The following is a 12,695-nucleotide window of genomic DNA, read 5'->3' as shown; positions in this document are numbered from 1 at the left end:
ATAAATTAAAATATTTAATTATTTTTAATGTCTTATTTTAATTATATCAAGTATTTAAAATATTTTTTTGTTTTAATAAATAATAATATATACTATATCTAAATTTATTTTAAAAATATATGTTAAGAATAAAACAGGACACGCTGACACGTGATGGTATTTAGGTATATCCAAATATATCAAAAAAAAATTTTTATTTTTTATTAAGACACGATCGAACACAATAGACACGCGTGTCGGACGAATATCGATAAGTATCTTGTCCGAAATGTGTCCAATACGCACATACGACAATTTAACGAAGTGTTCGAGCTTCCTAAATTACATATATGTTTGAGTTCCCCTACTACTAAGGAAGTCAAATTCGTTCTATATAAAGAACAAGCCCTAACAATTGGATACAATCAAGTTGCATAGCGCAATTCTTCGATTTCAATTTCACAAACCGCTTTTGGTGCTTCCCTCTTCATCTCGTTGATTACACATTTAAGTTGTTACTTTATATTATAAGCTAAGTATTAGATCAATTAGATATGGTTGGAATAGGGGTTCCAATATGTGTACAATGTCGTAACCCTGGCAACCCTTGCCGGTGCAAGGTGGTGGGCCCAACGGTGGGGTTCCTGGCGTTTGGTGCGGCGGCGATGTGGAGTGGCCGGTGGGTGCTCTGATCTATTGTTTCCGCCACATGAAGGGCCGCAAAATCATGGCTCATCCTGCCACCGTGGTCTACCCTTCAGTCACTAATGCTATTCCAATTTAAGTTGACACTTCTTACACTTTTTCCCACCTTCGTTTTTATGTCTCATGCATGATATGAATAAAATCATGAATCTATGTTGTTTTTCTTTTTTTCCGATAAAAATATCGGATAGGATGTTATCTTAACTTAATTTCGTCTGCTAATTTTCTTTCCTTAGTTTATTAACCTTTTGTATTAATTTGTGAAATAGAAATTAGTGCTATGTATAAGTTTAATTAACAGAACGAGTATGCTCGCTTAAATATGCTGTACCTGTATGATTAAGCTTGTAGTAATGGCTGTTGACCAATAAAAAATTGTTCATATTCTGTACTATAGTAAATAGTACTCATAAGTAATGGAGGTTTCTTTTTTTTTTTTCTTTTTTTGATAGTAGTGTATTTCCAGCAAAGCGGGGAAAAATACATGAACATGGTGGTTTAGCAACACTACAAGTATAAAAGTATAAGTAAACAACACTTATTTTATGACATCCATCATTATATATATTATACCCCAAAACCTCACATACCAATAAACTACTAAAGCTTTTGGCTTTTAAGTGTGTGAAGTTTTTAGACTCAGAATTGTTGTTAGTCGTGCTTTAATACTCCACTGTTCTCCCATAGCCTTATAACAGTTTCATCTCTACTAAAGAGTCAAAAGTGAAAATTGTTTGTTTTTCTTTAAAAAAAATATTTTTGAAAGTGTTTCTTAAAATTATTTTGTGGTCATTGAAATTAAAAAATTAATATAACTTGGTATGAAATTAAAATTAGTTTGTGGCAGTAATATTTGCTGGATATGTACTTCTTTAATTTCTACGTGTACTTGTTTTTTTTTAAATTTATTGTCTAAAATTTAGCGTCTAATTATAAAAAATTAAATAATTATACTTGATTTAAAAATATAAAAATTTAAATATTTAAAAATTATTAAAAAATATTAATTATAAGACAAATTAATTAAAATAAATATTAATTATTTTTAATATTAAAATTTTTAAGAGTTTGATTTTAATTATAACTTTAAAAAATATTTATAATAATAATTATTATATATATTTTATTTAATTTTTTAATAAAATTTTTTATATAATTTTATATATTATCTCATATGAAACATACACTAGTATTCATTAAAAATTATTTAAGTAGCATTGTGTCTACATGCTACTCACTGTCCTCCTCTTTGTCCGTTATTGCTCAATTCCCCTTGTCATTTGTTAGTTGTTTCAGCTATGATTTCTGATTTTTTTTAATGGACTGATGTTCAAGTTCAATTGTGTCTAGGACTTAGGAAGATGAAGATTTCTATATTCTACTTAACCAAGTCCCTTTCATGGTGTCCATTTCCTTTCAAGTTTTACCAAGTCTTAATATTAACAAAGATATTTCTGTTTGAACTTGAGAGAATTACCCTAAACTAACTTTTTCTTTATACTTCGTTTTATTATAAAATTTTCAAATCATAATTAAAAAAGTAAATATCAACTATATTTTTAATAATTTTTAGAAATATCATGCGATTTCTAACTAAAAATAAATGACACATCCGATAATCCTAGCTAATTATTCATTTTTGGAAAAACTTTCCTTTTTCACCCAAAATTTTGTTTACTTTGTTTCAAGAGGTTAGATAATCTTATTTTTTATTAAAAAAAATGTCATTTTGGGTTATATGTATTTTTATCCTCAACACTAATGTTTACTTTTAAACTTATCTTTAACGTAGAATTATCACATAAATGTCTATATTAACAACAAGTATAATAAAAAAATATTCGAAATGTTAATAAAATTAAACAAATTAAAAAACTGGAAGCATTTTTACTTCGGATTAAAAAAATTCTGTTTTTGGTTATGATTAAAAGAAAAAAATTATTTACCTTAAGAATATTTTATCAACCTGTTTCAGTTTAGTTTTGTTGGTCAAACTTTTTTTTTTTTTGGTAATTTTTTGGTAATGGTCAGAATCTAAGTTACTGAGACGGAAATGCCCCACCTACTAAAGTTGGGCTGTGTTATCATTTTAAAAGGCCACATCAAAAACCAAATCCTTAGAAAAGAAAAATAAAAAGGGAAAAGAAAAGTTGCAAGCTCGTTGATTGTAAAACAGTACGTACTTTACCATAACTACTTCCTATAACGTAGCTCGCCTTAAGCGAAATTTTGGTTTTTCCCATCTTGTTTCTTATTTTTTATTTTTAATCCGTGCATGGCACAGGAAGCTTCCGTAATTTAAAATCCTTCCCCACAAGATGACAAGACGCCAATAAAGTCCTATCTTTGTGTATACTCAATTCAAAATTTCTTGTTTCAAATGCCAATTTGTGCAACAAAATGTAGAAGCTACACTATACTGTCTTGTTATGGACACATGCACAACGCAACACATAATTAATTAAGCAACATATCAATGAAGTTTCCTTCATGAACCATTTAATATATGTTCCTTACATTATATATATCTCACCCCAACATTAGTTCGCAACACTTGCCTTTAATTTATTATCAGTTTAATATTATAACCAAATAAAGAAAAGAAATGCTGAAGCCTCCATCATTATTCTTGCTGCTTCTCATCATCACAATTACCCCACTAGTAACATGCTCAATAACATTGATGTCTCCAAAGGACTTGGTTGATCAAACATGCCAGAAATGCGCAAACCAGTCAAAGATCCTGAGCTACCCTCTATGCTCAACGTCCCTCCCTGTAATCCCTGTGAGCCACTCGGCGAACCTCCAAGGTCTCGCGCTGATCGCAATGGAGCTAGCACTAGAGAACGTAACAAGCTCAATTGAAACCATAGACAAATTATTGGATGATGAAAATGTAAGCAGCATTATTGATAACTTGAAAGATTGCATGGAGCTGTACAGTGATGCGGCGTGGACAATAGTGAATTCAATAGGGGCATTCTTGTCAGGGAACTATGAAGTGCCAATTAATTGGATGAGTTCTGTTATGGAATCTGCATCAACATGCCAGCAAGGGTTTGGGAAAAAGGGTGAGGGTTCTCCATTGACAACGGAGAATTACAATCTTTTCCAGTTATGTGGTATTGCAGTTTGCATCATCCAAATGTCTAACCCAGTTGCCAAAGCTTCTTAGTGTTTTTTCTTTTTCTCCTTTTTTTTTTCTTATTATAGTAGTGAGGTCAGGAATTAATTTTAGTAAGTATTTGAAAAAAAAAAAAAAACATGCGAGAAAGAAGGGAGTTACTGAACTGCAAGTTCAACAGCACAAAAGTGTGTTAAGTTGGTTCCATCAATTTGGCTGTTGTATGTCTTCCTCATAAATTAAGGGACATGGAAATGTAAAATTCAAACCAGGCAGAGTAGTTACCTATTCTCTGTTTTAGTTCCTTTCTTCATTTTTAGCTTTTGCTTTTGTAATATTGCTTTGGTACTAGTAAAGTAGCCACTTTTTTTTCTTCAGTGTCTGTAAAAGATGATAACAAAAAAAATTAGTAAAAAATAGCTAAAATTTATTTTATTTAGTATTTATTAATTATTATAATAATTATTACAATAATTAATAAATATAAAAAAAAAAACAAATTCTAACGTTACTAACATTACTGTTATTTTTAATTTTTCTCCAGAGCTTTTTTTAGTCTATTATCAAAATTTAAATCTCTAATATTGATTTAATTCTATTAATTTTGAATGACTTTAATATCATATTATTAACATATACTATAGCTTAATAGAGTAATAAAACAAGTATGTATGTATCTAAGCATTTAATGATGGGTTTATAGTTTTTCTTAAAAAAATAAAGTACCAAAATTGTTTTTAAAAAATTATCATACACTTATAAACACCTAACAGAAAATAAATTGTGTCCAGCAATGCAATTTTCTGAATTTTATTTAATATTTTTCTCAAAATCTCACAAGTCTATTACAGAAAATTTCCAATAACTTATTAAATATTTTATTTTTCTTAAGAACTTATAAATTTATCACAATTTTTTTCAATTATCCTATAACTTAGCATAATATATGAGTTTTGTACACATTTCATGATAATGTATAAAACAAAATATGAGAATATATTAAAAATTAGTCGGAGTAAAAACAAATTTTGATGTAGGTTAATTATATAAAATAAAATATTATACTAGAGGACTGAAAGACTACTAAATGACAATAGTATAATGTTTGAAAGCTATAGATTGGAAATTATAGAGAGTCATAACTTACTTTTTTAAACTTTTTTTTATTGCATTTGTTTTCTTATTTTGTATTCGTTACTTATTATTTAAATAAACAAATAATTTTAGATGTAATAAATATGTAATTATAGATGTTATATATATAAAATTATAAATGTTAAATTAAATAAGGTAACTTTGTGTTATTGTTTTCTTAGTATTATTTTTTTATTATTATTCCCTAATATTACTCTAACCATATTAGTAGGAATAACAAAAGAAAATTAATGTATTCAAAATAATTTTACATTGTTATTCACACTTTTTACTTGCATAACCATTTTTCAATTGATAATAGAAGTATTTGTCTTTACAAAGTTTGAGGAATTATTTTATGGGAAGTGAATATTGTTACTTCGCTTCTTCAAAATTGACAGCACTTTTTTATTTGCAAAATTTTGCAATCTATAATGAAATACTTATTAAATTTAGAATGATATTATTAAAAGGGAATAGTAATATCTATTCCATATTTTAAATAATAATGTGTATATTTAAAGCTAATTTTTTTAGTAAAGGAGACCAAATATGTGTTATATATCGTTGTGGAGCTATGGCGTAATTTTTATGGATATGGAGATAAATTTGGAGATTCAGTTTTATTTGGGATATAAAACTTAAAGTTTGATTTATGATATGGTGAAAGTGATGAATAAATTGAAGGCTTAGTATTGTCTAAAATACAAAACTTAGGATTTAATTTGCATATTTAAAAAAATTTTAATACTAAAATATTCTTAATGTTAAATTTATATGTTTAAAAAAATTTTAAATAAAAAACTCAAATCTAATTTTTAGATTTGCATGTTTAAAAAAAATTAAAAATTATACATTCAACCCTTAAATTTGTATTCACTATGTAAAAAAAAAATCAAATCTTCACATTTTTTAAAAATACCATTAGAAATCCAACACCAAAATGAGAAAGTGTATATTTAAAGAGTCAAGTTAAAAGATAATTCGAAAGAGAGATGACCAAATTGAGTTTCTAATCGAATAAGGGGGAAATTGCTTAATGTTAGTGACGGTTTCGGAGTATTTTTTTTTTTTTTTAAATATTGGGTCTATATTGATGTAATTCATCAAAATGTCTAAAAAATTATATTTAACTTCATTGTGGGAATATACAAAACGTCACCGCCTTTTTTCAACTTTTTTAATTAAAAAAAATCAAAAACCTCAAAACATCATTAACGTTTTTCTACTCCCAATTTAAAAAAAATTATCCATACAAAACGGTTTTGTCATTTTGTAAAAAAAAAAAATTTAAATGAAAACGGCATTGTCATTTTATATTTAATGAATTTAAAAATTATTTTTACATATAAAATATAGGTGATATTTTGTGTTCTTTTAAAAAAAATATATATTTCATACAAAAATAAAATTCACATACATTAAAATATTAGGGCACATCACATAATTTGTTCCAATATAAAAAAAATCAGTCCTTATTTCGTTCTACGTTTTATTAATTTGTATAAAATTCAAAAAAAAAAAAGTGTACCTAAGGTTTTGTTTGGATATAGGAAAGAAAATAGAAAGAAAGAAAATAAGAGAAAAGAAAATGAGAGAAAAGAAAATAGAAGGAAAAGTAGAATTATTTATGTGTTGTTTGGATGAAGAGAAAATGAATGGAAAGAAAATAAAGAGAAAATTTTCTTTTGTTTGGATGAAAAAAAAAGTGAGAAGAAAGAAAATTATAATAGTATAAAGTTACATTAATACCCTTATAATAAAATAAAGTATAAATGTTTTTATTTATTTATGTTTTATTGCATTTTATGAATATTATAAAATATTATAATTTTATAAATTATTTATCTAATATATATAATGTTTAAATATAAATCTTTATATAATAATGTATTAAAACTATTAAAACTAAATTTATATTAATAATTATTAATAATAATAGAATTAGGGGTAGTATTGTAAATACACTAAAAGTAACATTTTCTTTCTTATTTTCTTACTTCTAATGAAAAGAAAAAATTTTTTTGTGGGATCATACCAAAATTTTCTTTCCTTCCCATTTTCTATGGTATCCAAACAAAGGAAAATAAAAATTTTCACTCATTTTTCTTTCACCATTTTTTTTTCTTCTTATTTTCCCTTAAACCAAACATAGTGTAAAGAATATAGTAAGAGGAGAAGTGACCAAACAGAGCTTTTACCTTTTAGTGAAAGAAGAAAAAGAAAAAGAAAAAGTTTAGGAGGCCAGCAATTTTATTAAATTTTAGCCAGCATATAACCAGCAGAAATGTGAGCCATTGAATGAAATTTCATACCAATTTCACACCATTAAATCATCATTAATGACTATTTAATGGTTACTAATCACAAAAGTTGCTGGCACCTAAAAAAAAGCGGCTTAATGGTTGTGATGATAGCGACAGTGGCCAGCGCCACCGAAGCAAATGAATCGTTCTTAAAAAATTGTATCCTCCCGCGCAAAAAGGAGCTCCCGTGAAATACAATATTGCAACTCAGAACTGTAAAGCCAGCTCTCCCTCGTGATTCTTTTCATCTCCATACCTTATTCTTTCTTTCTTTCTTTCTTTGGTTCGTTCCCAGCGTCACTCACTTACAGTTACAGTTCCTCATTCCGTTTCTCTTCGATCTTTGCAAACACACACACAATGGTGAAGGATATGGAGTACTACAATATTCTCGGAGTCTCTTCTTCTGCCTCTGAAGACCAAATTCGCAAGGCTTATTACCTCAAGGTTAATTTCTTTTTAATTTTATCATTTCTTTTTTCGCAATTTTGACGTAGTTCTCTCCTGTTTTTTGTGGTTTATTGGAATCGTGATTATTGCTATTATTCACCTGTTATGATCGGTGAATTTTACGGTTGTTTTACTGTGATATGCAGGCAATGCAGGTTCATCCCGATAAAAACCCAAACGATCCTCGTGCAGCTGAAAAATTTCAGGTTTTGCTTGAGCTTGTTCAGATTACTGAATAACAATTAATTATGCTAATTTTAGATAAGAACGAACGCTATTTGTGGTGGTTTTGCAGGTTTTGGGTGAAGCTTACCAGGTTTTGAGTGATCCGGTACAGAGGAATGCGTATGATCAGAATGGGAAGCATTCTGTGTCTAGGTACGCATGAATATGATGATGATGATGATGTGTTTCAGCTTAATATCATTTTATGCCAAAGCAATTTATGTAGTTTGATAAGTGATAACAATCAGGATTTGATTGAATTGAATCTGAAAGCCTTCCCTTCCCTTAGTCTTGTTTGTTGATGATTGTAACCTGAGTTAATTACTCAAGCGGGGATGAAGAATGTAACCAGTATAGTCCATTCTTGAAGCAATGATCAGTACTGTACCTACATGTATAGTCCAAAATAGTTATCTCCCGAGAAATTGAAGATGGTTTTTCTTTTTTATTATTATTATTATTATTTAATGATTAATTGGTTCCTTGACAGAGAAACAATGCTTGACCCCACGGCTGTGTTTGCACTGCTCTTCGGAAGTGAATTGTTCGAGGACTATGTAGGGCATCTAGCTGTGGCATCGATGGCTTCTTCTGAACTATCCGAAGAAAGCAATGACCTTGATAAAATGAATGAAAAGTTAAAGGCAAGTAGGTTTTGCCAAAAGAAACTAAAAGCTCAGACCATATAGTTAACGATGTAATTTTACAGTTGCTGTTCTTTCTTTAGATTGGTAGAACTAGATGTATAACTAAGAAAGTTCCTACTCCTACTTTCATTTATTATGATGAAAATTCAATCAGGGTAGTTTGTTTAATATAAGATAATAATTTTTCTTAACAAAAAACTCAAAGTTCATTCCTGAATCCTTATATTGCTGATAATATGAATAATATTACTGTTTCAAAACACTCAATTAAAGTGACAGCTTAGGCCATACTGTCATAGTTTAGATTGTAAGCTTATTGTTCCTGTTCATTCTTTATGTTGATGGAAAAGATGTATAACTAGCAAAGTTCCTATTGCTCACTTAAAATTATTATGAATATCCCATCAGGGTAATTTACCTATTATAATTTTTTTTTCTTACTCCAGGTAATTCCCAATTTTCTTGATGATTTAACTTCGTTTCTCCAAAACAGTTAAGTTAAAAAGACAGTACCTTATATATCAAGCCTGCATGCACCATTTGAAGTTTGTAATAGTTATCTTAGCTGAGAGGTGTTCAGGTTCACAGCTACAAAATATCAGTTCATTTTAACTGGAACTATGATGCTGGATAGTGGGTTCTATTAAAATCTAAGCGACTTTTATTTTAATTTTTTTCTTTTACTAGGAATTTTAGATACCTGTAATTTTCTTTCTGTTATAGCACTTTCTTATGACATTTTCCTAACCATACCATTTCACTCCATACCTGGGATCATTTTCTTTCTGTTGTATTGATAATGCATTCTTTCCTTAGGCACAATCTATTGGGAAAAAATCACAGTGCCAGAGATGAGATCAGATTGAGAGTTAGCTCAGCTTTAGTAAAAGGAAAATATTATCCCCTTATTTTATTTTACTTTGTCTTCAATTGTGTACTCTGTCTCAATAAATTGTAGGCTGTCCAAAGAGAAAGGGAGGAAAAATTGGCAAGGTTTTTGAAAGATTTCCTTGGTCAATATGTTCATGGTGACCAAAAGGGATTCTTACATCAAGCAGAATCTGAAGCAAGACGGCTTTCTCGCGCAGGTTAGTTAAACATCCATCCAACTTATTTTCTTCTTATTATTTCCTTTTGAACTGAGCACATGATGCAATTGCTAGTAATGAAATGCTGCAGATTATTTAGTGCCTCGTACAGAGAAAAATCCACAAAAACTCTAACCATGAATTAACACTTCTCTGAGTTCATTCTGAAATTATCAACTTAGATGCTACATATTTGATGTTTCACATGATGTCTTGTAAATGATGAGCTTCATCATGATTCATAAGTGCACAACCACTATATCACTACGCAAAAATTGAATTTGTTACATGTCATTGTATCAATGGTACTACCAATTAATTTTCACTCTCCGTCATCTCTGAATGCCAATGCAGCCTTTGGAGTTGATATGTTACACACCATAGGGTATATATACTCAAGACAGGCAGCACAAGAACTAGGGAAGAAAGCCATTTATCTTGGAGTGCCATTTTTGGCTGAGTGGGCTCGCAACAAAGGACATTTCTGGAAATCACAGCTTACGGCTGCTAAAGGTATAACAATTCCAATGTTAACCACCCCCCACTCCCAAAAATTTTCTGTTTGCTAGTTATTCAAACTTAAATGTCTGATTTTATTGAGCACATACAAATTAGGTGCTTATCAGTTGCTGCAGTTTCAAGAAGACATCTACAAGCAACGTAAAACGGATGGTAGTGGCCCAGAAAATGATATTGACTCTCATATTAATAAGGATACATTGATGAATTCTTTGTGGAAGTTAAATGTGGTGGACATAGAAGTAACTCTTGCACATGTGTGCCAAATGGTAGGTTCTTAAATTCTTTTACTTCAAATTATTTTGTGTTTGTGTTCGTGCAATCTGGTATATTTAGTTACTGTAGTATGGATCAATAATCCATATAAAAATAAAGCTATTCTATGTAAAGATAACTTCTTTTTCCATATGGTAATCTAAGAGCGACAATGAACTTAAGATTTGACTTCTTTTGGAAGAGATGGAAGATATCACTTGCTAGCAGAATTCAGGAACTGAAAGGGATAGCAGATTCATATTCATACTAATATATTCTTTCAGGTGCTAAGGGAACAAAATGTTAAGAAAGAGGAACTTAAAGTACGGGCAAATGCTCTTAAAATTCTTGGGAAGATATTTCAGGTGCCCATCTTAAGTTACTTGTCATCAAGTATTCTATCTTTCAACTTTTAAAGAATACAACATAAGGATTGTTCTCTCTAATATTCTTGTTTACTCATGTGAGCCTCGTCTAGGGATGACAATATTATCCGGACTCGCGGGACCCATCCCGTCTCTGTCCAGTCGGGACAGGTAATACCTCGACCCGATGCGAGACGGGTTTTTGGGCGGAGACGGAGTCTTGGGCAGGGCGGGATTAGGTAATACCCGCCCTGGTATGTATATAATATATATAAAATAATTAGTAAAATATTAATAATATTGTATTATTTTTAAATTTTTACTTTAATTTATGTTATGTATGTGAGGATGGTTATATAAATTTTAAAATTTAATTTTATTTGTTGAATTTTAATAATTATAGAGACGGATAAAGTACCTGCAGAAGCCGATTAGGGTTCAATTTTACTACGTATGGATAGGAGTGAAATAGATTCTATACAGATTATTGTAGTACAGGACAGGATTTAATAGGACAAAACCCGGCCACCTACCCGCCCTATTGTCATCCCTAACCTCATCACCATGATCCCATTTTCAAATGCTATAAAGCAATGTGCCTGTGAAAACTTGTCATGGTAAACTTTCATCAGTGACTAGATTCTTTTGTATATCTCATACTAGATACCACTTTCCTAATCAATGGTAAACATATATGATCATGTTATGTGAAAACTTCACTTGATCCATTTCTTTTTTTTTCTTTCACATTTCTTTGATTTTATTTATGATTACTTTGTAGCTTAAAACATAATCAAGTCACAATGATGATGAACTGCTATGTGCCTATGTCTTCTAATAATGGATATAACATGATCAGGAAAAGAATCCAAAAGTAGAAGAGACATTGAAGAAGAAAATCGCTATAGATTCTGACGACGAAGGAAGCAGTTCTGATTCTTCAGAAGATGAATCACATAGAGCTCTTTCCTATCGAGCTCCCTTTTTTACTCAGGCATGTTCAAAACAATTTAAAGCCAACTCATGCGCATGCAAACTACTGCAAAATATGTGCATATTAATTCTCATTTTGCTTCTGCAGGGTATTGGCAGGCTATTCAAATGCCTTTGTAATCCAGCATTTGATGTGGACGATGAAGAGTAGTTTACAAAAGTAAATGATCTGCAAAAACGTAAGGAGTATGAAACAAAGATTCATCCCTTCTCAACATTTTATTGGTGAGAGTGAGACGATATACTAATAACATGGCTTTGTAGTACGCTGGTAGTGCTGGAACATAGTTTTGTGAAGAAAATGGTGCAAACCAGGGAGAATCATGTTTGTTGCTGCTTGTAATTACCACTGTTACCATTTTACCAACTTACATTTGGCATGTCACTTTTAGGCTATGTATACTCGATGTTGCCTGTTGTAATTACCACTGGTAATCTCACGGATCATATTGTTCCTCCTTACTTTTGTATTCTGAGTGAAAATCTATTTGCCTACAAACCTTAGACATCATACTTCAAACACCTACTTTGTATTTCTTTTCTTGTTTTATATTTTTATTGTTTCGGAAACTTAAAATTAAAAGCTTCAAGTATGAAAAATTATAAACTGAAAAAAAAAAAAAAAGGAACCTTAAGCGATGTCAAACTTAAGTGCTCATATCAATACTCATTTTCTAATATCCCATTTCTTTATTATCGTTCCACACTTGGTGCATTCATTTGTGCTAAACTTGAAAGGCGAGTTCTTTGGTGGCAAAGGTTCCAGTGGCTAACGATGGCTAGAAGTTAACTTGTGAGTTGTGAGTGATTTAGTGACATGTGGCAGTGAAAATTCCAAGAGGAGGAGTAAAAGAAAAATGGTAAACATGTGATTAAAATGCAAAGGACAATAATATATTTTAAAA

General features: G+C 29.9%; 2 protein-coding genes and 1 pseudogene across 2 annotated transcripts; all 3 read left to right on the top strand.

Moving 5' to 3' along the window:
- Positions 1-423: 423 nt before the first annotated feature.
- On the top strand, positions 424-778 carry LOC148576234 (uncharacterized; annotated as a pseudogene).
- Positions 779-3,236: 2,458 nt separating this feature from the next.
- Positions 3,237-4,252, top strand: LOC148576233 (putative invertase inhibitor). Its single transcript, XM_088503261.1, has one exon. It carries the CDS (start codon positions 3,290-3,292, stop codon positions 3,857-3,859), a length of 570 nt encoding a protein of 189 aa, XP_088359387.1. The 5' UTR covers positions 3,237-3,289; the 3' UTR covers positions 3,860-4,252.
- A 3,232-nt stretch (positions 4,253-7,484) lies between these two features.
- Positions 7,485-12,267, top strand: LOC107611057 (chaperone protein dnaJ 10-like). Its single transcript, XM_088503260.1, has 10 exons — positions 7,485-7,695; positions 7,845-7,904; positions 7,994-8,076; positions 8,414-8,567; positions 9,529-9,658; positions 10,013-10,171; positions 10,274-10,446; positions 10,717-10,797; positions 11,657-11,791; positions 11,879-12,267. Exons 1-10 carry the CDS (start codon positions 7,609-7,611, stop codon positions 11,939-11,941), a joined length of 1,125 nt encoding a protein of 374 aa, XP_088359386.1. The 5' UTR covers positions 7,485-7,608; the 3' UTR covers positions 11,942-12,267.
- Positions 12,268-12,695: the final 428 nt, after the last annotated feature.

This window comes from Arachis ipaensis, chromosome B1, assembly GCF_059453495.1.
Source record: "Arachis ipaensis isolate K30076 ecotype BB chromosome B1, ASM5945349v1, whole genome shotgun sequence".
NCBI lineage: Eukaryota > Viridiplantae > Streptophyta > Magnoliopsida > Fabales > Fabaceae > Arachis > Arachis ipaensis.
The sequence above is the reverse complement of the archived record's forward strand: the minus strand, read 5'-3'. Positions and strand labels throughout refer to the sequence as shown.

Excerpts from the sequence above, each read along its gene's own strand:
- LOC148576233 (XM_088503261.1), top strand. The coding sequence starts at position 3,290 with ATGCTGAAGCCTCCATCATTATTCTTGCTGCTTCTCATCATCACAATT.
- LOC107611057 (XM_088503260.1), top strand. The coding sequence starts at position 7,609 with ATGGTGAAGGATATGGAGTACTACAATATTCTCGGAGTCTCTTCTTCT. Across the intron at positions 7,905-7,993 it reads GTGCAGCTGAAAAATTTCAG|GTTTTGGGTGAAGCTTACCA; the intron begins GTTTTGCTTGAG and ends GTGGTTTTGCAG. Across the intron at positions 10,447-10,716 it reads TTGCACATGTGTGCCAAATG|GTGCTAAGGGAACAAAATGT; the intron begins GTAGGTTCTTAA and ends ATATTCTTTCAG.